This window comes from Eleutherodactylus coqui, chromosome 3 (assembly GCF_035609145.1).
Source record: "Eleutherodactylus coqui strain aEleCoq1 chromosome 3, aEleCoq1.hap1, whole genome shotgun sequence".
Lineage (NCBI taxonomy): Eukaryota > Metazoa > Chordata > Amphibia > Anura > Eleutherodactylidae > Eleutherodactylus > Eleutherodactylus coqui.
In genome coordinates this window covers 133,481,383-133,507,471 of record NC_089839.1, presented here as the reverse complement: position 1 = coordinate 133,507,471, position 26,089 = coordinate 133,481,383, and the positions used below count along the sequence as shown (strand labels likewise).

Genomic DNA, 26,089 nt, shown 5'->3' with positions numbered 1-26,089 from the left:
ATCCTGAAGGGACCGGAGCTGCAGCGGATTCAGATTTGGACCAGATGCCCGCTGGATGGGAGAAGACTTGCTGCCGGGGATGTTGCTGAACAACCGGAGCGAGACTGGATATTGTGTGGACAATACTGGATGCCGCTGAGGAAGTGAGTAACGGCTCTCTGCGGTACCGCACGCTTTTCTGGAGGAGCCCCTCATCCGTCTAGACTTTTTGGCCGATCAAACAGCAGACCGGTCTATGTGCACGCAAGACACCATATTTTGGCGCCAAGTTACTTGGGACTGCATTTTGGCCTGTAGTTAGATTAGGTAGGGTTATGGACCGTGTCAGGCCACACTTCAGCCATCAGTAAGAAGCTTCTGGAGAACATTCACCTGGCTATATAGCTGCTGTTATTTATACATACCCCTTATTGTATTGGTCTGGGGGGATAGAGTCAGTGTTGTTAAGTTTGTAAGCTGTTGTGCTGCACCGCCGGTACTCAGATCACTCTCCCTTTCCTTTGTTCCTTAGTAGCGGTATTAATAGGTAACAAGGGGCAGGATTATTTAGGCCTGCCCGTTAGGTAAAAGCATAGTTTATTATAGTAGCGCCCTCTGGGGAGTACAGCGCTGTACAGCACAAGGGCCTCAGCCATCTGGCTGAGTGTATGTGAGTTTTGTTGGGTTACCCATTGTTTGTGGTCACGTGGGCCACAGAGCTTTAGTAAAATTCGGTTTGCCCCTGAACTGGTGTCAGAGACGTTTTTCTTGTTTGTGACTTCGCTGTATCCTGGGGAGCCCACCCCGGTACACGGCTTACAACTTGGCGTAGTCGGCAGGATACAGCGACCGTTATGGACGGGAACACGGCAGAAATTAATCCAGTAGCGCCGGCCCAGGGTTCAGCTCAGGGTGCCCCAGCACTGTCATTACAGCCCACGCCAGTCACTTTAGCCCAGGTAGGATACTTGTCAGTTGGGGCATTAATGCAGCAACTGCCCAAATTCAACGGGAAAAACATGACGTTGCAGGACTGGGCCGAAAGGGTGCGAAGCGTGGTTAAAATGTGCAACCTGACCCCTGAGGTGCGTGCGGAAATAGCGTTGGGGGCCTTAGAGGGTGATGTAAGACGGACTGTAATGGTGCGGCCCGAGTCAGAGAGGGACACCTTAGACAAAATATTGTCCCTGCTGGAAGGAGCTCAAGGGGGACGCACCAAGGTAGCACAATTGCGAAGCCAGTTCTTCAATCGGTCACAACGGAAGGACGAGACTTTGATGCAATATTCTAACGCCCTACAGGAGATATTGAATGAAGTGCAGCGGCGGGACCCAGAGGCTATGGGAGCCTTCCGGGGGGTGGACCGGCTATTACGTGACCAGTTCATAATAGGGTTATCCAATAAGTTCTTGCAGGACAAGATGCAAGAGATAGCCTGGGCGACGCCTGAACTGACATTCTACCAGGTTTACCTGGCTGCAGTAGAGAGGGAAGAGGAGCCCATGCCTGTGGCTGTGAAAGCAGTAAGTAGCACCGGAGTGACCAGAGGTCGATCGGGTCCGGAAGACTCGGAGTCCCTGAAGGATATAGTCCAGGCCCTGCGGACAGAGTTGAGGGAACTCCGAGTAGAAGTGTCCCAGATGAAAGCAGGGTCACCTCAGGCTCCAAAAATGGTCCCACCACCCCACCTGGCTCCATCAAGGATAAGCCAGGTGTGTGGGCCCACCAACAGAGGTCCTTCTAGTGTTCGGAGATCGCGGGGACCCCTCTGCTGGTACTGCCAACAGTATGGCCATATCGCCAGAGAGTGCCCGATGCAGGTGGAGCCTGAGCCGCCGTTAAACTCCCAACCGCCGCAGTAACAGGGCGAACTGCGGCGGTTCATCAAGGTCCAAGTCCTGTACACGATGATCGCGATCTGTATGCTAACAGCCCTGTTATGGAAGCGGAGATGGAAGGCAAGAAAGTAAGCTGCCTAGTTGATACTGGGTCGGAGTGCACCCTGATGCCTCTGGAGTTCTTTGAGAGACACTTCGGCCACATGATAGAGCCGGAAGATGGGAGTGTCATCAGATTGACGGCTGCAAATAACGGGGAGATGAATGTACGAGGCATAGTCTGGATGCGGGTCTGCCTATTTGGGCAGGATATTGGCAGAAAGGGGGTCGTACTGGTGGATCACCCCTCGAGGAAAGGGTTAGATGTAACGCTGGGAATGAACGTGCTGAGAGACCTAGACCAACATCTTTATGCCAAGGAAGGGCCTAAATACTGGCAGCGGGCCACCTCACATCGGCCGACTCAGAAGGTTTTGCAGCATATGGTGAGGAGCTACAGTCTGCAAAAGAGCATCATGTCTGATAAGGCTATTGGGCGCGTGAAGGTACCACTGAGGGCCCCGATGAAGATCCCTCCACGACGGGAACAAATCTTGATGCTGCCGGTAGGAGCTGGGAGGAAGCTGAATGGGCTAGAGGTTTTAATCGAGCCCGCGCCCCAAGGGGAAAGGTCAGCCCATCCCCTGGTAGCTCGGGCTCTTGCCACTGTTAAGGATGGATGTGTGCCAGTACGCTGCATCAATGTTTCGGACAGTGAGTTGACTGTTCCTGGAAATACCCTGTTGGCCGAAGTTTATGTGTCTGAGGGGGATATCCTCCGGCGGAGAGGCTTCACACTACAGCCAGATAGAAGGTCAGCCTGGACCTTTGCAGTAGAGATCAAGCAAAAAGAGGCCCCGACGTCGGAGTGGAACGGTCGAGTGATTATGGCCCTGATGGGGGTGGATCTCCGGGCCCTGACTCCGGGGCAACAGACGCTTCTGGAGGAGACTCTGTGGGAATTCCAGGAGGCATTCTCGAGGCATGATGAGGACTTCGGGTGTGTTTCTGGTATCAAACACGAAATACCTACCGGCGATGCCACGCCAATCAGGGAGCGGTACAGACAGATCCCACCCAAGATTTACCAGGAAGTGAAAGAGATGGTGGCCAGCATGTTGGAAACCCGGGTGATACAGGAGAGTCAGAGCCCTTGGGCTGCCCCAGTGGTCCTGGTGCGGAAGAAAGACGGGGGTCTTCGGTTCTGTGTAGACTACCGGAAGCTAAATGCACAGACCATTCGGGATGCCTACCCTCTTCCGCGGATTGAAGAGTCGCTGTCCTCCCTAGGTCATGCCAAGTTCTTTTCAACTCTCGACCTGGCCAGCGGGTATTGGCAAGTGCCTGTGGCCGAAAAGGACAAGGCGAAAACAGCCTTTATCCTACCCATGGGACTCTATGAGTTTAACAGGATGCCGTTCGGCCTGACTAATGCCCCGGGGACATTTCAGCGGTTGATGGAGCATTGTCTGGGTGACCTCAACTTTGAGTCGGTATTGATCTACTTGGACGATGTGGTAGTGTTTGGGACCTCCTTTGAAGACCATCTTCAGAAGCTGCGACAGGTCCTAGGACGGCTGCGAGACCATGGGCTTAAAGTCAAGCCCAAAAAGTGCCAACTGTTCAAGCAGCAGATAGAGTACCTTGGGCATGTGGTTACCCCAGAGGGGGTGCAGCCGACTACCAGTAAGGTGGAGGCCGTCCAACAGTGGCCCCAACCAAAGACCCTACGGGAGGTGCAGGCTTTTCTGGGGTTGGCCGGGTATTACCGAAGGTTCATACCCAAGTTTGCTCACCTGGCTAGTCCGCTAAATGAGCTGCTGAGAGGCACGGCTGGAGGACCCAAGAATCGTCCCATTGAGTGGGGGTCACGGCAACAAGAGGCTTTCGAGGCGATAAAGAAGGTTCTAACCAGTGCCCCGATCCTGGCTTATGCACGGTTTGACACCCCGTTCTTGTTGTACACTGACGGAAGCCTCCATGGTCTGGGGGCCGTGCTATCTCAAATTCAAGATGGACGTGAAAGAGTGATTGCTTATGGCAGCCGGTCTTTAAGGGAGTCGGAGCGCAATCCCGACAACTATAGCTCTTTTAAGTTGGAACTTTTGGCACTGGTGTGGGCCATGACCGAAAAGTTTGCGGAGTACCCGACGGGTGCCGAAGTGACTGTGATGACGGACAATAACCCGTTAGCACACTTGGAGAATGCCAAGCTAGGGGCTCTTGAACAGAGATGGATGGCTCGCCTCTCCAAGTACCAATATTGTATCCGGTTCCGGTCGGGGAAAGAAAATGGCAACGCGGATGCGCTTTCCCGAGTTCCTGTAGGATTGCCGACCCAGAGTGGTGATGAGGAGCTAGAGGACATCGAAATCCCGGATCTTGGCAGGGCGCCCACTTTCCAGAACATAACGCATTCAAGTGGGGTGGCTTCGGGAATGCCAATGGTGTTGGGAAAGACGTTAGCAGATTGGGAGAGAGTCCAAAATAGCTGCCCGGACCTAAAGAAAGTGAAGCAGTGGGTCCAGAGCAAAATATGGCCTCGGCCTGAAGAGCGAGCCAGCTTAACTCCAGAGGGTCAAAGGCTGCTAAGACAGTGGGATAAATTGAGCGTTGTCCAGGGGGTCCTGTGCAGGACCATATACCTACAGTCAGAGTTGCAGTACCGACAACAGATTGTCATTCCCATGTTGCTGGGGCCGGCAGCAGCCCGGGAGGCCCATGACAGGGGCGCCCATTTTGGGAGCGATAAAACATACAAATGGCTCCAGCGATTGGTGTATTGTCCTGACTTGGGAGACATGGTGACTGAGGCCTGTCTCAAGTGTCGGCCCTGTGGACTGAGTAAGGGTCCCGAGGAACGGGCTCCTATACAAACTATCAGTACATCTGCCCCCCTAGAGATTTTGATGATTGACTATGTGCAGATTGGGTACTCTACCTCAGGACATTCCTACTGTTTAGTCATGACAGACCATTTCACTAAATATGCGGTGGCCATACCCACCAGAGATCAAACGGCAGAATCGGCTGCAAAAGCAGTTTGTAAACATTTTATACAAGTGTTTGGGTGTCCACAGAGAATTCATTCCGATCAAGGGGCTTGTTTCCAGGGTACTCTGATGGGCGAGTTGTATCAGCTCTATGGGATTGAACGTTCCCGCACGACCCCATACCACCCCCAAGGGAATGGGGCGTGTGAACGGTTCAACCGCACCTTGATCCAGATGCTGCGAACTTTGGAGGATAGCCAAAAGGCTCGTTGGCCAGAGTATTTGCCCGAACTGATGTGGGCTTATAACAACAGGGTACATAACACTACGGGTTACTCTCCCCATATGCTGATGTTCGGGAGAGCAGGCCAGGAGATTGAGGATCTCCACATGCCCGACCCGATGGGGCCACCCCCGAGGAATACTACAGCATGGGTACAAGAACACCGCCGTCGGTTGAGAGCGGTGCACAGGGTTGTGGGAGAACGCCTGAGGCAAGTGGTGCATCCAAACTCAAGACCAGTGCAGAGAGATGAGTTCACTTCGGGTGACCGAGTGTTAGTCCGGGCCAAGAGGCCATCTGGAAAGTTGGATGGGCGGTGGGAGGCGGTTCCGTATATGGTGAAGCGAAGGGTAGATCCTGACATACCAGTTTATGAAGTAGAGCCAGTAGGAACTGGGGGACCCTCGCGGAGTCTACACCGTAATATGTTGAGACGTTGTAACTTTGAAGAGGCCGCAGCTGAGAAGGAGGTGTCTACACCCGCCATGAGTACTAGGGAACCTCCCTTAGAAGAGGAAAGCTGGGTCATCTCAGTCCCTATCCCGGCGGAGGTTCCAGTTCAGACAAATCCGACACCCAGGGAAGGAGCTACACAATCAGCAGTGCATCCTTCAGTGACTGCGCCCAACTCCCTTGACTCTATGACTCTGCGTAGGACAACTAGGTCCAACGCTGGCGTACCTCCACTGCGCTATGCGCAGGACGAGTTTGTTTGGGTAAGGTTGCCGGGGGCGTCAACCTCTAGTGGGGTGGCATGTGAGAGGGTGAGACAGCCTCCAATATGTGTACATTGTTCTTGTTACTGTAAATAGTCCACTACTGTGTGTTTTACTATTTGTCCACAAGAGGTCACTGTTCTGCAGAAAAGATTATGGTCAAGCTGTGAGGTGACAGGACCATGGTAGCCTGTGATTGGAGAACCCGTTGCCTGGTTACAGCGTGCGCACGGGAGGAGAGAAAATTAAAAGCGTGCGTACACTGTGAGTTGGGCAGTTGGTCGAGGAAGCCATTTTGAGTGGAGCTACGGAAGAGGGAAGGAGGTCGTATCCTGAAGGGACCGGAGCTGCAGCGGATTCAGATTTGGACCAGATGCCCGCTGGATGGGAGAAGACTTGCTGCCGGGGATGTTGCTGAACAACCGGAGCGAGACTGGATATTGTGTGGACAATACTGGATGCCGCTGAGGAAGTGAGTAACGGCTCTCTGCGGTACCGCACGCTTTTCTGGAGGAGCCCCTCATCCGTCTAGACTTTTTGGCCGATCAAACAGCAGACCGGTCTATGTGCACGCAAGACACCATATTTTGGCGCCAAGTTACTTGGGACTGCATTTTGGCCTGTAGTTAGATTAGGTAGGGTTATGGACCGTGTCAGGCCACACTTCAGCCATCAGTAAGAAGCTTCTGGAGAACATTCACCTGGCTATATAGCTGCTGTTATTTATACATACCCCTTATTGTATTGGTCTGGGGGGATAGAGTCAGTGTTGTTAAGTTTGTAAGCTGTTGTGCTGCACCGCCGGTACTCAGATCACTCTCCCTTTCCTTTGTTCCTTAGTAGCGGTATTAATAGGTAACAAGGGGCAGGATTATTTAGGCCTGCCCGTTAGGTAAAAGCATAGTTTATTATAGTAGCGCCCTCTGGGGAGTACAGCGCTGTACAGCACAAGGGCCTCAGCCATCTGGCTGAGTGTATGTGAGTTTTGTTGGGTTACCCATTGTTTGTGGTCACGTGGGCCACAGAGCTTTAGTAAAATTCGGTTTGCCCCTGAACTGGTGTCAGAGACGTTTTTCTTGTTTGTGACTTCGCTGTATCCTGGGGAGCCCACCCCGGTACACGGCTTACAGGTACGTCCAGTTTTCTGATTGTTATATGCACAGATTTGCTTTCAACAGCAAGTAAAAAGAAATCCGTGTGTAAGGCACTTTCTTCTGTATCAGCTCTGTGGAATAATAGCCTTCTTTCAGGCTTACAACTGTTTTCTCGGGATGGAAGGTTTGGCAGATTCTGCTTTTCTAGATTGATTAACTGCATAAATGTTCTATCCCATAAATCAGAGTTCCCAAAACAATCAGCTAGGGTGGCACATGTGTGACTTGGGCCCTCTGCATGTGGCTCCCCAGCTGACTCACAAAAGATTGGGGACCACTGTCACAGAGGAACGCTCAATGTCTTAACTTCAGCATTATTTAATGGAGCGTTCCCTCTTGGACGTTCACTGCATATCCACAGGACATGCTATAAATGTCTGAGATGTGGATCCTACCGCTGGGTGCCCACCTAAAGGGCGAATGGGAAACCTCTGACCCGCCTGGTGATGTGGCAGAAAATAAATGTAAAGTGGCTGCATGTGTCTGAGACTCTCCATTGATTTCTTTGAGAGTTCTGGAACAGCCGGCAGGTAACACCCTTAGTACATAGGTCATCTTTTGCTTTCATTTACATAATGTCATGTATACTAGCATTGATTTCGCTCCTCACAGGTTCGGTTGGAGGTACATAAATTTGGAATCACTGGTTACAAGAAAGAGACACAAAGAAAACTTGAAGTAGAGCGTGCTATAATGCTGGGGGCGAAAGTAAGTATGCCGATATGAAGGGTAATGCAGATGGTAAAGCAGTGATGGACAAGATGACTATTCACATAGTAGATCACTGATCATATCTGGGGAAATGGTTAGCCAAAGAGGTTTATAAAACTGAATTAGTAAGCACAATTTCACCTGATGAGATTGTTTTGAAGTGCTAAATAAACTGCTAAAACAAAGCAAGACCTACATGCTAATGTTATGCCATGACAATGCCATCCAAAGCAGACGCCATGAGAAAGTGCATAAAGTACTGAGACTCTGTCCAAGGTTTCTCTGAGCTTCTGACTGTCTGTAAGGCAGGACACCACATGAGCACTTCAGCTGGCACTTGTACCGTCTAGTCAGACTTATCTAAGATGTAGCATAATAGAACACTGCTATAAGACCCCAATTACTGAATGTAGCTTCTGATATTTTATCGTGACTCATCTGTAAAAAGTAATAATAAATTTTCCTTCTAGCCTCCCAAAAGAGAATATGTGAATTATAAGCTCTATCAAGCAAATAAAAAGGAAAAAGAGCAAAAGCAGAAGGTAAAAAAACTTGTTGGTCAATTACATATGTTGTATGTTCTTGTTTCTATATTATAGTTTGGGTGGACATGGCATTGGACATCCTGCTGGAAAGGACCTTCAGGAGGAGCATTATAACCTGCTCTTAGCCTATCAGCATCACTGGGACATCAGTGCTGCTGCTAATTATTTAATATGTTTTTATTAAACATTTTTCAAATTAAACAGGATCTCCGTTCACATACAGGGTTTGCAGTAATAATCATGCATTTATATTAGTCTGTCTGTCAGATTGCATAGTACAAAAGTATTAGGATATAGTTCCATCAGTAAGTCCATTATGGCTTTTAAAATTACTTTCCTTTGAGTTTCTGCCCCAGTATGTGCGGAGGAGGGGGGTGGGGGGAGAGGAAACGGAGGGTAGAAGGAAGGGGGTGGATGTAAGGTTAGGAGCCTTGTCTTGTGGAAAATCTGTTTTATTTCGACAAGGTTTTATCGAGCATCTTTCCATTGAGCAGGGTTTCTGCTTACATCCAGGACATGCACTAAGGCAGGGGTGTCAAACTCATTTTCACTGAGGGCCACATCAGGCTTATGGTGACCTTCAAAGGGCCGATTGTAAGACAGTATAGTAAGGGCTTGTTCACACAAGCGTATTTGCGTACATAATATGCAGTGAATAGAAGCCATTGATTTCAGTGAGTTCAGTCACATGATGTACATTTTCACACAGCATGACCTATTTTGTTGCTTACTACACACCCCAATAGGCCATTGAAGTGAATGGGCCGTGCAAATATGTGGTGAATGCGCAGGAAACCTATGTATTCACTGCATATTTGGGCACCATCTGCATTCTTTTTTCCGTGCCTAAATATGCAGGCATTAGCAATTTTTGATTGCGCAAATACACAGCGTATTTGTGCTACCGAAATACCCATGTGAACAAGCCCTAATAGTGACCCCCCCAGCAGCCACCATTATCCCCCCCCCTCAGAAGCCACCATTAACCCCCCCCCTCTCAGCAGCCACCATTAACCCCCCCCCTCTCAGCAGCCACCATTAACCCCCCCCCTCTCAGCAGCCACCATTAACCCCCCCCCCCTCAGCCACCATTTACCCCCCTCCTCCAGCAGCCACCATTTACCCCCCTCCTCCAGCCGCCACCATTTACCCCCCTCCTCCAGCAGCCACCATTTACCCCCCTCCTCCAGCCGCCACCATTTACCCCCCTCCTCCAGCAGCCACCATTTACCCCCCTCCTCCAGCAGCCACCATTTACCCCCCTCCTCCAGCAGCCACCATTAACCCCCCTCCTCCAGCAGCCACCATTAACCCCCCTCCTCCAGCAGCCACCATTAACCCCCCCCCCGTAGCTACCATTAACCCCCCCTCTCAGCAGCCACCATTAACCCCCCCTCTCAGCAGCCACCATTAACCCCCCCTCTCAGCAGCCACCATTAACCCCCCCTCTCAGCAGCCACCATTAACCCCCCCTCTCAGCAGCCACCATTAACCCCCCCTCTCAGCAGCCACCATTAACCCCCCCTCTCAGCAGCCACCATTAACCCCCCCTCTCAGCAGCCACCATTAACCCCCCCCTCTCAGCAGCCACCATTAACCCCCCCTCTCAGCAGCCACCATTAACCCCCCCTCTCAGCAGCCACCATTAACCCCCCCCTCTCAGCAGCCACCATTAACCCCCCCTCTCAGCAGCCACCATTAACCCCCCCTCTCAGCAGCCACCATTAACCCCCCCTAGCAGCCACCATTAACCCCCCCCCAGCCACCATTAACCCCCCCCCCCTCAGCCACCATTTACCCCCCTCCTCCAGCAGCCACCATTAACCCCCTTCCTCCAGCAGCCACCATTAACCCCCCTCCTCCAGCAGCCACCATTAACCCCCCTCCTCCAGCAGCCACCATTAACCCCCCCTCTCAGCAGCCACCATTAACCCCCCCTCTCAGCAGCCACCATTAACCCCCCCTCTCAGCAGCCACCATTAACCCCCCCTCTCAGCAGCCACCATTAACCCCCCCTCTCAGCAGCCACCATTAACCCCCCCTCTCAGCAGCCACCATTAACCCCCCCTCTCAGCAGCCACCATTAACCCCCCCTCTCAGCAGCCACCATTAACCCCCCCTCTCAGCAGCCACCATTAACCCCCCCTCTCAGCAGCCACCATTAACCCCCCCTCTCAGCAGCCACCATTAACCCCCCCTCTCAGCAGCCACCATTAACCCCCCCTCTCAGCAGCCACCATTAACCCCCCCTCTCAGCAGCCACCATTAACCCCCCCTCTCAGCAGCCACCATTAACCCCCCCTCTCAGCAGCCACCATTAACCCCCCCTCTCAGCAGCCACCATTAACCCCCCCTCTCAGCAGCCACCATTAACCCCCCCCCCTCTCAGCAGCCACCATTAACCCCCCCCCCTCTCAGCAGCCACCATTAACCCCCCCCCCCCCTCAGCAGCCACCATTAACCCCCCCCCCCTCTCAGCAGCCACCATTAACCCCCCCTCTCAGCAGTCACCATTAACCCCCCCTCTCAGCAGTCACCATTAACCCCCCCTCTCAGCAGTCACCATTAACCCCCCCTCTCAGCAGTCACCATTAACCCCCCCTCTCAGCAGTCACCATTAACCCCCCCCTCTCAGCAGTCACCATTAACCCCCCCTCTCAGCAGCCACCATTAACCCCCCCTCTCAGCAGCCACCATTAACCCCCCCTCTCAGCAGCCACCATTAACCCCCCCTCTCAGCAGCCACCATTAACCCCCCCTCTCAGCAGCCACCATTAACCCCCCCTCTCAGCAGCCACCATTAACCCCCCCTCTCAGCAGCCACCATTAACCCCCCCTCTCAGCAGCCACCATTAACCCCCCCTCTCAGCAGCCACCATTAACCCCCCCTCTCAGCAGCCACCATTAACCCCCCCTCTCAGCAGCCACCATTAACCCCCCCCTCTCAGCAGCCACCATTAACCCCCCCCTCTCAGCAGCCACCATTAACCCCCCCCTCTCAGCAGCCACCATTAACCCCCCCCTTTCAGCAGCCACCATTAACCCCCCCCTTTCAGCAGCCACCATTAACCCCCCCCCTTTCAGCAGCCACCATTAACCCCCCCCCTTTCAGCAGCCACCATTAACCCCCCCCCTTTCAGCAGCCACCATTAACCCCCCCCTCTCAGCAGCCACCATTAACCCCCCCTCTCAGCAGCCACCATTAACCCCCCCTCTCAGCAGCCACCATTAACCCCCCTCTCAGCAGCCACCATTAACCCCCCCCCTCTCAGCAGCCACCATTAACCCCCCCCCCCTCAGCAGCCACCATTAACCCCCCCTCTCAGCAGCCACCATTAACCCCCCCTCTCAGCAGCCACCATTAACCCCCCCCCCCTCTCAGCAGCCACCATTAACCCCCCCCCCTCTCAGCAGCCACCATTAACCCCCCCCCCCCCCTCAGCAGCCACCATTAACCCCCCCCCCCTCTCAGCAGCCACCATTAACCCCCCCCCTCTCAGCAGTCACCATTAACCCCCCCTCTCAGCAGTCACCATTAACCCCCCCTCTCAGCAGTCACCATTAACCCCCCCTCTCAGCAGTCACCATTAACCCCCCCTCTCAGCAGTCACCATTAACCCCCCCTCTCAGCAGCCACCATTAACCCCCCCTCTCAGCAGCCACCATTAACCCCCCCTCTCAGCAGCCACCATTAACCCCCCCCTCTCAGCAGCCACCATTAACCCCCCCTCTCAGCAGCCACCATTAACCCCCCCTCTCAGCAGCCACCATTAACCCCCCCTCTCAGCAGCCACCATTAACCCCCCCTCTCAGCAGCCACCATTAACCCCCCCTCTCAGCAGCCACCATTAACCCCCCCTCTCAGCAGCCACCATTAACCCCCCCTCTCAGCAGCCACCATTAACCCCCCCCCTCTCAGCAGCCACCATTAACCCCCCCCCCTCTCAGCAGCCACCATTAACCCCCCCCTCTCAGCAGCCACCATTAACCCCCCCCCTCTCAGCAGCCACCATTAACCCCCCCCCTCTCAGCAGCCACCATTAACCCCCCCTTTCAGCAGCCACCATTAACCCCCCCCCCTCTCAGCAGCCACCATTAACCCCCCCCCCTCTCAGCAGCCACCATTAACCCCCCCCCCTCTCAGCAGCCACCATTAACCCCCCCCCTCTCAGCAGCCACCATTAACCCCCCCCCTCTCAGCAGCCACCATTAACCCCCCCCCCTCTCAGCAGCCACCATTAACCCCCCCCCTCTCAGCAGCCACCATTAACCCCCCCCCTCTCAGCAGCCACCATTAACCCCCCCCCTCTCAGCAGCCACCATTAACCCCCCCCCTCTCAGCAGCCACCATTAACCCCCCCCCTCTCAGCAGCCACCATTAACCCCCCCCCCTCTCAGCAGCCACCATTAACCCCCCCCTCTCAGCAGCCACCATTAACCCCCCCCTCTCAGCAGCCACCATTAACCCCCCCCCTCTCAGCAGCCACCATTAACCCCCCCCTCTCAGCAGCCACCATTAACCCCCCCCTCTCAGCAGCCACCATTAACCCCCCCCTCTCAGCAGCCACCATTAACCCCCCCTCTCAGCAGTCACCATTAACCCCCCCTCTCAGCAGTCACCATTAACCCCCCCTCTCAGCAGCCACCATTAACCCCCCCCTCTGAGCAGCCACCATTAACCCCCCCCTCTCAGCAGCCACCATTAACCCCCCCCTCTCAGCAGCCACCATTAACCCCCCCCTCTCAGCAGTCACCATTAACCCCCCCTCTCAGCAGTCACCATTAACCCCCCCTCTCAGCAGTCACCATTAACCCCCCCTCTCAGCAGTCACCATTAACCCCCCCTCTCAGCAGTCACCATTAACCCCCCCTCTCAGCAGTCACCATTAACCCCCCCTCTCAGCAGTCACCATTAACCCCCCCTCTCAGCAGTCACCATTAACCCCCCCTCTCAGCAGTCACCATTAACCCCCCCTCTCAGCAGCCACCATTAACCCCCCCCCCTCTCAGCAGCCACCATTAACCCCCCCCCCCTCTCAGCAGCCACCATTAACCCCCCCCCCTCTCAGCAGCCACCATTAACCCCCCCCCCCTCTCAGCAGCCACCATTAACCCCCCCCCTCTCAGCAGCCACCATTAACCCCCCCCTCTCAGCAGCCACCATTAACCCCCCCCTCTCAGCAGCCACCATTAACCCCCCCCTCTCAGCAGCCACCATTAACCCCCCCCCTCTCAGCAGTCACCATTAACACCCCCCCCCCCCCAGCAGCAACCATTAACACCATTAACACCCCCCTCGGCAGCAACCACTAAATCCCCCCCCCCCCCAGCAGCCACCATTAGCCCCCCTAAACCACATACTTACCTCCTCCTTGCTGTCTGCGCTGCTTCCCCTCCGCTCACATATTAACATTTTCCACATCACTTCTGCTTATTCAGCAGTTCCAGCAGCCTGATTGGTTGTTTGGGTTGGCTGATTCACCAAGCAACCAATCAGGTTGCTGGAATTGCTGAATAGGGCAGAAGTGTTGTGAAAAATGTTAATATGCCAGCGGGGAGCTGCAGCACTCCAGCTGGTAATAGCTTAGTGGTGAGCAGCGTCGGCACGCCGCGGGCCACATGAAACGAGGCAGCGGGCCGGATTCGGCCCGCGGGCCTTGTGTTTGACACATGTGCACTAAGGGATACATTTTTATACGGAGCTGTACACATTATTACATCATAGGGTTGCATATTATATCCTGTGTCAAGACAGCTACCGCTTCTCTCCAGATTTCTATTTTTCTCCTTTTCCCTTAGCGTACACAGGGAGGGGTGGGGGATCGAAGAATCAAGGTAGTGGGGGGTTGTAGGGAGGGTCGGGGGGGCGGGGGGGGGGAACATATGTAGGGGTCACATTACTTTACCCACTACAGTAACATCCTTGAAAATAAACAATTTTGACACCTGATACATTACAAAATCGCTTTCTTACATCTCTCCTCCTCTGCGAATATCCGGTCCAGTCGTATCTTCTTTATAGAAACATGTCTATTTTATGTCCCAGCGAGTAGGCCCCCAAGGTGTTTCCCACATCAGGTCAAGTCCCACTAACTGGTGGATCTCCGGATATAGATCTCTCCATATACCATATGGTTGTTTTGAAGGATTCCTCGATTGCCCTTTTCACTCGTTGCGGTAGGACATCAATGAAACTCTCCCACACCTCAAAGAATCCCTCCACCTGCGCCTCCTTTTGAAATGAGGCCTCAGTCCAGTCCATTTGCATGAGAAAGGACAGCTTTTCCAGAAAGAGCTTAAAGGGGCTGTCCCGCGCCGAAACGGGTTTTTTTTTTTTTTTTCAATAGCCCCCCCGTTCGGCGTGAGACAAACCCGATGCAGGGATTAAAAAAAAACACCAGATAATACTTACCCGAATCCCCACGGTCCGGCGTCTTCATGCTTACCTTGTGAAGATGGCCGCCGGGATCTTCACCCTCGGTGGACCGCAGGGCTTCTGTGCGGTCCATTGCCGATTCCAGCCTCCTGATTGGCTGGAATCGGCACGTGACGGGGCGGAGCTACGAGGAGCCGCTCTCCGGCACGAGCGGCCCTATTCAGAAAAGAAGAAGACCGGACTGCGCAAGCGCGTCTAATCGGGCGATTAGACGCTGAAAATTAGACGGCACCATGGAGACGAGGACGCCAGCAACGGAACAGGTAAGTGAATAACTTCTGTATGGCTCATAATTAATGCACAATGTACATTACAAAGTGCATTAATATGGCCATACAGAAGTGTATACCCCCACTTTGTTTCGCGGGACAACCCCTTTAAAGGGGGGAGGGGTCGTATCTACCCATGTCTGCAGAACTGTTTTCATCCCTGCCATGGCGACCATGTGCAGAAGCCTACGGCTGCCCGGGGTGCATCTATATTTATCCAGGTCTATAAAGCCAAAGATTGCCCACAGGGGGTCTAACGGAGCTGCGGAGGTCAAATGTGTTGTATAGCGGTGTACTTTAATCCAAAAATTCTGGACTATCCCACAGTCCCACAGACAGTGACGAAGGCCCGCCACGGCCATTTGGCACCTGAAACATCTGTCATTATTGTATAATCCCATTTTTTTGTCCTCGCTGAGGGGTAATATATGCTCTATGGTATATCTGTAAGGTCATTTCAACATATCTACTTGAGGGTAATATAGTCAGACTATATTTTAGCATTTTTAAGAGTTGTGGTACTGTGAGTCCCGGGATATCTGCTGTCCATTTTGAGAGTGCTGTTCTGGAAGTGTTGTGATCTAGTGGGCTGTTTAGGAATTGGTAAGTTCTAGTCATATGACCACGTGTGTTAGTAGGTTGCTTTAGCTGAATTTGGTATAATTCAAGCCATTCGTTCGTAGGTATTTTCAATAATATTTTGTCTACAAAACTTTTGGCCTGCAGATACGGAAAGAAGGTAAACTGGATATGTGGATATTTTGATTGTAGGTCTCCCAATGACAGCATTTTATGAGTGTTTTTATGTAGTAGGGACTGGATATTGATTATTCCTCCCACATGCCAGGATCGAAATTCACCATGAGATGAGTTGGCCTGGAAATATGGGTTGTGTAAGAGCGTTAAGTACGGTGAAAAATGTGGGTGTAAAGAGGTGGCTTTGCGGAGTTTTTGCCATGCTTTCCAGGTCGACATTAGGAGAAGGTTCTCTCTGTATTCTATTGGGATCATTTGATATGTTAGATGTAAGAAATTGGGGAGGGCTATTCTATTTCCGTGTCTACGAAAACAGATGTCTGCTGTATCCAGTCGATGATTATTTTGGTTAGTGTTGCAATATTGTACGTTCTTATGTTGGGAAGGTTTATTCCTCCATTTTGTTTTGGTTGTCTGAGGATATTGAAGGGGATTCTGCTTCTGCCACCCTTCCAGATAAATGTTCTTATTAGATAGTTTATCTTTTTCTCATCCTCAGGGGTAATATATATTGGGAGAACATGTAGTAAGTATAAAAGGCGAGGGAATTCTACCATTTTAAATAGGTGACATCTACCTATGTATGACAGTGGGAGTTTGCGCCATTTTGTTAGGGTTTGTTCTAGGGTTGTTATGTATGGCTTCATGTTGATGTTGTATATATCTTGATATCTCTTTGGAACACGGACTCCCAAGTAGGTAATAAATCGGGTTCTCCATTGAAAGGGGTATTGGTGAGTCCAATGTGGTGTTTGCGAACCTTTTATTAAGAGTGCTTCGGTTTTCTCCAGATTAAGAGTGTAGCCTGATAGAGGGCCTAGTGTCTGAAGGTCTTGGAGTATTTCCGGGAGTGTATGAACCGGATCCTTAATGGTCAAGAGAACATCATCTGCAAAAGCATTTATGGAGATGTTGGGATGATATGGGCGGGGGGGTTGGCATTGGTGAGGTTGGTTTTAGAAGGTGCAATAGGGGGTCCAGGGATAAATTAAAAAGTAGGGGTGAGAGCAGGCATCCCTGTCTTGTACCCCGAAATATGTCTATGGGCAGAGTGCTATGTCCGTTAACTGTCAGGGTGGTTGAGACATTAATTTGGATATACCCAATAAAGTTGAGAAAGTTTGGGCCAAATTGTCTGTCTTGCAGGATGGCCTGCAGAAAGGGCCAGGACACCTTGTCAAATGCTTTTTCTGCTTCTAGACTTAGTAGTAATGTTTGTGGGGTGTGTGGGCAGCTGGCCTCAATTGTCGCTGCTATTGCTGTTCGTATGTTTTTAGTAGCGTGCCTATTGCTTAGAAAGCCACTTTGAGAGGCATGTATAATTGTTGGGCAGAGCATTTGTAAACGATTGGCTAGTATTTTTGTCAAGAACTTGTAGTCACTATTTAATAGGGATATTGGGCGATATGATTGGACTAACGTTGGGTTTTTGTTTGGGTTTCAGTATTAAGACTGTTCTTGAGTCTAATAATGTGTCTACTTGTATGTTTTGTGTATAGGTTTCATTATACAGTCTTGTCAAGGTTGGGATTATTTCTAGTTGTAGAAGTTTGTAATATTCATTCCCATATCCATCGGGGCCTGGAGTTTTGTTGTTTGGTGATGTCCCAATCGCCTCTTTCACCTCTGTCTCTGAGATCGGTTCCTCCAGGAGGATTCTTTGTTCGGCAGTGAGTTTTGGTAGGGCGAGGGTATCTTGCCACCTTTGAACCTCATTTTTGTCTGTGGGGGTTGCTATATATAGATCTTCGAAATAGTTGGATAAAATGTTTTCTATTTCCTCCTGTTTTGAGATTTTTGCATTCGTAGTAGGGTCAGTCAGGGATAGTATAAGCTTATGCGTGGATTGTACACTAATTATGCGGGCTAACAAATGGCCAGGCTTATTGGCATTTCGGTAGTATCTATTCTGATCTATCTTAGTGAGCCATAGGGCCTGCCTCTGGACATAGGTTTCTAAGATTTGTTTTGTCTGGTTGTAGACAGATTTGTTTTGTTGAGATGGCAATTGGGCGTAGTGCTTTTGTGCTGTGATTAAATTGTGTTGGAGTTTGAGGAATTGTTGTCTTGTTTGCTTTCGCTTGTATGAGGTGTAGCTCATTATGTGACCTCATCACCGCTTTTGATGTTGCCCAGAGGAGAGCCGTGTCTTCTGTGTGTTCAATATTGTCGTCGATGTAATTCGCCCAGTGGATTTTTAAATAGTTTCTAAAGTCTTCCGAGTGGTATAAGTGTGTAGGGAAGGACCAGATTCGTGTTTTACTCTGAGTCTTTACCCTGAAATGATAGCGTAATTGGTGCATGATCTGATATTGCGATGGGAAGAATAGAAGCATTTACGAGTTTCCCAAACAGCATTGTTGACAAAAGGAAACAATCTATCCTGGAAAAGGACTGGTGGGCTGTTGAGTAATATGTGTACTCTCTGGAGTCTGCATTTGTTATGCGCCAGGGATCACAAAGATTTTGTGTCTCCATAAGGTGTATGACGTCTAGTTGTTTGTGTAAAAGAGTTGTTCGGCGACGTCCTGTCCATGTCGGGGCATATAACGGTATTAAGGTCTTCCCCCTATGATCAGATTTGGGTGTTGGCTCTGTAAGAGCATAGAATTTAGTTTTGGAAAGAAATTGTTGGTTGTGTGGTTTGGTGCATATAGACATTAAGTAGGGTATAGTCCATGTCGTGTATGCGTGTTCTGAGCATCAGAAATCTGCCTTCTTTATCCGCTAGTTCCTCTTCCACTGAGTATATCAGGCCTTTGCGGAATAGGATAGCCACCCCCCTTCTTTTTGATGTGTAATTTGCAGTGTAGCATGAGTCGAGCCATGGGGCCTTAAGGGTGCTTCCCGAATCATGCTTCCAGCGCATCTCCTGTAAGTATATAATGTCAGGTTTCAGGCGTCTCAGATGTGTAATGATTTTTTTTCTTTTTAATGGCGTGTTGAGGCCTGCTATGTTCTACGATACTATCTTGATATGTGTGTGTGAGGTACTCTTGTTCTGTTCTATTGTTCATGTCTGTCATGGTGGGGGAGTCTGCAATCTCTGTGTTGTATTGTTTTGTTGTACCTTTCGTCCCAGCCATCCCAGCAAGCGGTGGGAAGTCCAATGCATTATGTTAGGAGGAACACGCGCCAGGGCACCAGGACCGGACATCGCAGAAGGAGAGAGATATATGGGTGTCAATTCAACTTTTACAACTGTAAAAACAAAACATCATTACATAAAGTTCCCTGGGAGGGGAAAGGTTTGGTTAAACCTTTTCTCAGAAAGTGGCAATGATTGCCTATTGCCACACCACAGTGCGCCAGAATCCTTGGATTCTAGATCAGTCATGGTTCATCACCGGCTTCCAGCCGAAAGTGTTGGGCCGCCGATTGGAGGTCGCTGAAGATCAGTTGTCTGCCGTTTTCCATTACTCTTAGCTTGGCTGGGAAGAGCAGCTGAAACCTAATGGCATTGTCGTGAAGGTGTCTGCAGATTGGCGTAAAAGCCTTCCTTTTCTGGGTGACCGATGCTGAAAAGTCTTGGAATAGAAGTATTTTAAAGCCTCTGACTGTCAATGTTTGTTGTCTCCGATAGTTTCGGAGGACGCTCTCTTTCACCACCCAATTGAGATATTTGGCAATAACCTGTCTTGGTCGCTGGCCAGGTCCCAATTGTCTGGGGGGGCCCCACTCTATGTGCCCTTTCTATACAGGATCTGCCAGGGGCAACATCTGGGGTTAGGACTTTTGGAAGGTCTATTGTCAGCAAAGTCATCAGGTCCTCTCCCACAATGGTTTCTGGAATTCCCACAAATCTCAAGTTACTTCTGCGATCCCTATTTTCCAAATCTTCGAGTTTATCTCTAAGGGCCTGCTCACTGTCGTGGCATCTAGTTATGGTTTGTTCCATGTTGGAGATGGTTATTTCTTGTGAATTCAACTTATTCTCTAAGTCCACAATTTTTTGGGAGTTTGTGGTAATGAGAGACAGAGCTGAGTTACTAGATGTGTGGAGAACTTCGAATCTCTTGTCCAGCATGGGCATTAAGGTTCGTGAAACTTCTTGCGCCACTGAGACAGCCTGAATTGTTCCTAGATCAGGTGTATGACCTGGACTGTGGCCCGGAGAAGAGCATGAAGTTGTCATATTGTGTTCTTGTTCCAGGTCTTGTGATGATTCTGGTTCTTGGCTGTGTTGTGGGGAGTCCTGGATAATCTTTAAGGATGGTTTCTCTTTTTTACTTTTAGACTTTGACAAGTTTTGCATGGTTTTGCTTCCTGAAAAGGATCGCTGAGATGTTTGCGAAGTGCATTGAGGTGTTTTGTGGTTGTCAGTCCGTTTTATGAATTTGTCCATGCCCTCGTGTCCTAAACTCTTGAGAGCGCTTGCTGGTGATTCTGTTTGTGGGCGGTGATTCACAGTCCGTAGACAGTCGTGGTTTTAGACTGGGTGTAAGATTTTCAATGCCAGGTCAGCAGGGACCTTCGTCACCACATAATTTCTAGTTTGGCCCCTAAATTTGGATCCGGTATTACTGCAGCGTGTTTCAGAGTTTACTTTTAGTTTGCCATAGGTCGAAAGTCTTGGGATTTAGGCGGACTTTTTCCCAGGCCTTGGGTTGTCAAACAGTTACGACCTCTTGTTGGCTTATGAATCGGGTCAAGGTCATCCGCCAGGTCTATGTAATGAGCAAAATATGTTGCCATTTCGGCAGGTTGTGCTGCTTAATGGGTTTTTACACCCCAGTTCCCCCGGAGCAGAAGGATGAGTGAAGGAGACGTCCTCTGTTACTCCGGTTTCTTTGCTTTTAGGGAGTTTATAAAAAGTGGGCATGCGTGATGTCCCACCTCCAGGGGAATTGCAGACTTAATTTAGGAGGGCTGGCATCCTATCATTCTGTCCTTTCTGAGCTCTGTCTTTTTTTCCCCCCACCCTCTACTTTAGTGTGTTCGCTTGTGTTGTAGTAGCGGGGTTGTTCTAAAAGAAATGGCGTTTGTTCCTGCTGCAGGCTCTCATTGATGTATTTTCTTGATTTCACCACTAGGTGGCAGCAAGTCAGCCAGGCTCTGTTTAGGATCTAGAATACTGGTAACAGATCTTGTGTAGTAAACTAGCCCTGAAGTTTGCATTAGTTGATGTAATGTTTTGAATTCACCACCAGGTGGCAGTAAATCAGCAAAGTACCGTTTTGGGGTACAGAACAAGTAGCTTGTATATGGAGCAACTAACTTTACAGCTTGGAGCAGGATGCTGTGAGGGCAGGGACAGTGCTCTGAAGTGCCACCAGAGCCAGTAAGCAGTCTCTCTTTTTTTTTTTTCTTATTTCCCCTTTGTTTTTGAGTAGACGAGAGGGGATGGGCGATCCTCAGCTTTTTGTTTGTTTGTGGCTGGAGGAGGGGGAATCTGCTAAACCAGGTGTGGGCTGCTTGTGATGTTAATGAGGGTTCTTACTGCAGATGTGGCTGGAGGGGAAGCCCTTATGCAGGGTGTGGGCTGCTTCTCTAAGCCCAGGTATTGTAATGTAAATGAAGGGCCTTTGTTTCTCTCCCTGGCTGCCTGTCTTCTATTGTTTTACTCTGAGGTCTTTCACTCCTCTGTGTCTCTCACTGCTGGCAGTCCTAGTTACTGCAAGGAGCTGCCTAGCTTGCTATAGAGGCTCTCTGTGCCTGTCCTGCAGCCCACGGTTGGCGCTCGCGGGTCCCGCCAGTGGGCCTGTGGACCCTCCTCCTGGTATCACCTCACCTCTATCTCCTCTTGGTTCTTCTGTCAGGGGTTCTGCTCCAGCCGCTGGTGGTCTGTAGGCTTGCCTCCTGGCCTATCTCAGCAGCCCCTGCTTGTGGGTCCTCCTGCCAATCGAGTCCCCTGCTTCAATTCTCACTGCTAGGCTGCGATCTGCTGGTTTGTCCTAGCGGGTCATGCAGCCCCTTGTTCTGTTCCTCTCAGCTCTGGGGTGATGCTGGTGGTGTTTTGGGGATGATTCAGGGCCCTCTTGCTTCAGAAAATCGCAGATAATGCTTTGTTTGTGTGGGAACACTCCTGACTTGCAGCTGTCCTGTGCTCTGGTTAGGCCACGCCCCCCCTGCTGCTAATTATAATAGTAATCTTTATTTGGATAGCACCAACTTATTCCGCAGTGCTTTCAAGAATGGGATAAATGCAAACAATACAACAATTACAATGTGAGGTACAATCTGTTTGAAACAAATGGGGTGGGGGAGGTACAAGGGGGGGGGGGGACATGGGGAACACAGGCAGTAGGGGATTTCATGTGGAAATCGGTTATTAGAAAGCAAACCGAGTGGGGCGGTTAGGAGGTGCAGGGGTAGAGGTCGTATTTGATAGGCAGGGTGGAAGGTGTGGGAAGCCATAGTGAGGGGCGGGGGACTAGGTCAGGGGATTTGGTATGCTTTCCTGAAGAGGTGCGTTTTTAAGGCGTGTCTGAAATTTCGTGCATCAGGAATTGTCCGGATGCCTTGGGGTAGAGCGTTCCAGAGGATGGGTGCTGCTCTGGTGAAGTCCTGTAGGCGAGCATGTGAGGTTCGTATTACAGGGGTGTTTAGTCTGTGTTAGCCGATCGGAGTGTGCGGGCTGGGTGGTGTACAGACAGGAGGGAGGGGATGTACAGTGGCGCAGTGACATGCAGAGTTTTGTGGGTGAGGTTGAGGAGTTTACATTTAGTTCTGCAGTGGATGGGCAGCCAATGCAGCAACTGACATAGTACAGAGGTGTCTGAGAATTATGTGCTTAGATGGATGCCAGCATTTTAAACGGGCCTCCAAATTCTGTTTGTGGGAGCTCCCATCACCCCCAGTTAAATACCAAACAGATATTTGGCCTAAATTGTGTCTCATGACAGTGATGTTTTAAGGCTTGTGTCCAAATGGCCACCACTAGAGACTTATTAAATTAAAGAGTGGAAGAGTCACCCAGAGCTACAAATTGTTACCTCTAAAAAATGAGAGCTTGACTGGAGTTGCACTGGGCAGCTGCTTTACTTTGTTTTCCCCAATGTGTTCTTGGCACGGAAAAGATGCTCGCATAATGACAACTCTGTCTAAGTGTACATCTACATAAATATGCTTCTTTTTTAACTATGATGATTAAGGTAGTAACATGGAAAAGGCATCCACTGGGGTGGTAAACAGTTCGACAGGCTTTTGCTAAACCAAAAGTACAAGATTTTATAAACTCTTAAATAAATGGCCAGCACCAATACTTCAGGCAGCTGAAAATCACCCTTTCATCTATAGGTTATGGAGGTTACATGGCTGTGTGTATTGAGGCGCAAATTTTAGTAATAGCCTTATTTGCACAAAAAAATGTGTTTTGTGTTTTTTTTCTTTTTTTTTTTTTTTTTTACATTTAAACAGGCTCTTATCAGTTTAAGTGGAAACAGGAGTGGCCTTTTAGGAGAGGGCAGTGACTGCCCAATCTGACAAATTTAAGTATAATTCATGCCAGAATCCTGCAAAAATATATCAGGAATCTACTCTAGCTTATAGATGGTACAGATTTATTTTAGATTCAGATGACATCAGATACACCCAACATATCTGCAGAGATCATATTAAGACCAGGATTTGAAACACTGGCTCACATAAATCCCTCCTTAGTGTTCCTTTTATTTGGATTTAACCCCTTGAGTGGCACGCCCGGAAATTTTCCGGGACGAGCTCCACTGCTCATAGCGATACAGCCCGGAAGATTTCCGGGCTATGTATCACTATGGGAGCTGCAGAGCACAATGCCACAAGCTGTGACAGTGTGCTCTGCCTGCACAGACCCACAGAGAACAAAGCAAGGGCTTTGAAAAACCAGCAGAAGATATTGCAGATATGTCGGCAAACTCCTGCACTGGTTTGTTTACAGGTTGCCATAGAGACCATCGGCTTGTCAGAAGCTAGCCGATGGTCTCTGTGGCAGGGAGAGCTTGGTGCTTGGCTGTGAGAGGACAGCTACCGTAGGTACCTGCTCTTACAGCAGAGATCAGAGAAAACCTCCGATCTCTGCTCTGTTAACCCTTTACATGCTGCAGTCTATGTGACTGCAGCATGTAAAGGGCTGTCACCATCGGACCCCCGGAATTTGATCAGGGGTCCTGATGGGTCCCTGTGGAAGTCCCCTAAAGGGACAACAAAAAAAAAAAATTAAAAAAAAAAGTTAAAAAATTATAAAAAAAATAAAACACTTGTCTCCCTTTACTTTGTAAAAAATCAAAAATACAATCACACATGTGGTATCCATGCGTCGTAATGACCCAGAGAAGGAAGTTAATACATTATTTAACCCCTTAATGACATGGCCCCTTTTTTTCTTTTTTCCCCATTTCTTTTTTTCCTCCCCCCTGTTTAAAAAATCACAACTTGTCCCGCAAAAAACAAGCCCTTACATGGCCATGTCAATGGAAAAATGAAAAATTTATGGCTCTTGTGATGCAACTGCAAAATTAGTTGAAATTCAATGATTAGACCATTTTAAAAAACCTGCCCTGGTGGGCACGACAGGGTGGTAGGAAACCTGCCACTCAAGGGGTTAATAGGCCTATCTGTATATGGCTATCCTGTGTGTTCCGTTCCTGCCCAATTTGCAACTAGAGACTTGGCATGCAGTCTATGACGATGGTAACCAAATACTGCACATTTTCTTAGCTCTTATCTTACACTTTTTAGGAAAATGGCTTGGAAACAGAAAGAAAAAAACAAAAGCAAGAAAGGAAGGACCGGTGAGTACTCCAAGAGACACAAGTTGTCAATGGTATTCATTGTCTTCACCAAAATATTACATACCTGTTATACTAATTCCATAACAATGTTTGCCTTAATTTAGTACACCTAAAATGAGTGCAGATGCACGTTATTCATCTGATCATATAAAGCTTTTGGTATGCCAAATAGGCCCCATAAGAGTCGTCTACTCTCTAGACCAGTGATCCCCAACCGGTGTTTTGGAAGCCAAAAGCTTTTTTTAAACTTTCCTCATGGCTTCCCAGCTTTTGGCAGCTGAAGATCCTATTTTACTATCGTGGCTCCAACAATGTCATTACTAAAAATTGTTTTCCAAGCCAAAATTAACAAAATAATAGCCACATCACCATATCATAATGCAAACACTCCCCCACCCCCTCCCTTTCACACACAGCCTGGCTCAGGACTCTGGTTTTAAGTGGCTTACAGCCTACAAAATGTTGCAGACCTCCTCTCTTGACATTGAGTCACTCCCAAATATCCTTTTTGACAGTCGAGATGCTTGTGGTGTATTATAACTGCTTTAATCCAAATGACAGTATTGACATTGTTTTTGTCTTTTTTTTTTTTTTTAAAGGAGGTCAAGAAAAACGAAAGGTTCAAGAACAGCACCATCAGGCCAACTTGGCCGGTTTAGAAATGGAGCATTGTTCCTAAGTGGCAAAGATATTGAAAAGATCAAAAAGTCTAGAGTTACTAAATAAGCAGTTTTAAATCATTCAGGACAATAATGGACTACATCTCTGCGTGTTGCTGCTGTGTACAGGTTAAACTTTGGCCCTCTGAACCGTTCTAGTGACTCTTGAAGCTAACAAATGACATGTGGCTTTACATGTCATACATTTCCTTTCCCTTTTATCTGGCACCACAGAGCAAAATCATAAATTGTAAACTGCGATCAAGATCATACAATCAGTTCAAGTTTCTGTCCTCTGGAACAAGCTGCATTTTATTATATGATGATATTGTAGATTTTGAGATGCTTTGAATTATTAAAGTAACCTGTATGTTGTATTATCTGCTTGTGTGTGCAGTTTAATGTATATTCTTTATATGGTTCTCAAAATGTGCGCAGTCGTGTTTCCATACTTTTTTTTTTTTTTTCTCCCATTTTTGTTGCCACCTACTACTGTCTTTTCTTGATAATTTATTGCACCTCTTTTATTCTAATGGATCATATTGTGACACCCTTCCATATCTTCTAATGGAAATCTAATATCTGGGATTCATTAGGATGTTCACTGTCAGCTATTTTGCAAAACCAAAAATTCAAGAAGGTCTGCATTAAAATAGAAGTCTGAAAAGGAATTGGTTTCCTACTCTGAAGCTGCATCCGCACGGGCTACAAAATCTTACTACAAAACATCACTCCTGTGAAAGAACCCATTGGAAACTATGTAGCGAGATTTTGTAGCCCATGCAGATGCAGCCTAAGGGCTTAGTCACACGAACACACTTGCGCTGCATATTACGCATGTTAAATTTGAAAGCACAATATGCAGTGAATGGAACCCATTGATTTCAATGGTTTCATTCACATGCATATATTTTGCGCGCACATTTTGTTCATGCAAAAAAAATACACAGCATGTTCTATTTTCGTCTGTATTATGTATCAAAATTGCACATATTAAACT

General features: G+C 49.3%; 1 protein-coding gene across 1 annotated transcript in view; it reads left to right on the top strand.

Annotated features, from left to right (window-relative positions):
* Positions 1–25,466, top strand: part of C3H1orf131 (chromosome 3 C1orf131 homolog) — a 31,761-nt gene extending 6,295 nt beyond the window's left edge. The window contains exons 4-7 of the mRNA XM_066596097.1: positions 7,615–7,710; positions 8,184–8,255; positions 24,378–24,430; positions 25,030–25,466. Of these exons, the coding sequence (XP_066452194.1) occupies positions 7,615–7,710; positions 8,184–8,255; positions 24,378–24,430; positions 25,030–25,156 (348 nt within the window). The 3' untranslated portion in view covers positions 25,157–25,466. The remainder of the gene's footprint in view (positions 1–7,614; positions 7,711–8,183; positions 8,256–24,377; positions 24,431–25,029) is intronic.
* The last annotated feature ends 623 nt before the right edge of the window (positions 25,467–26,089 follow it).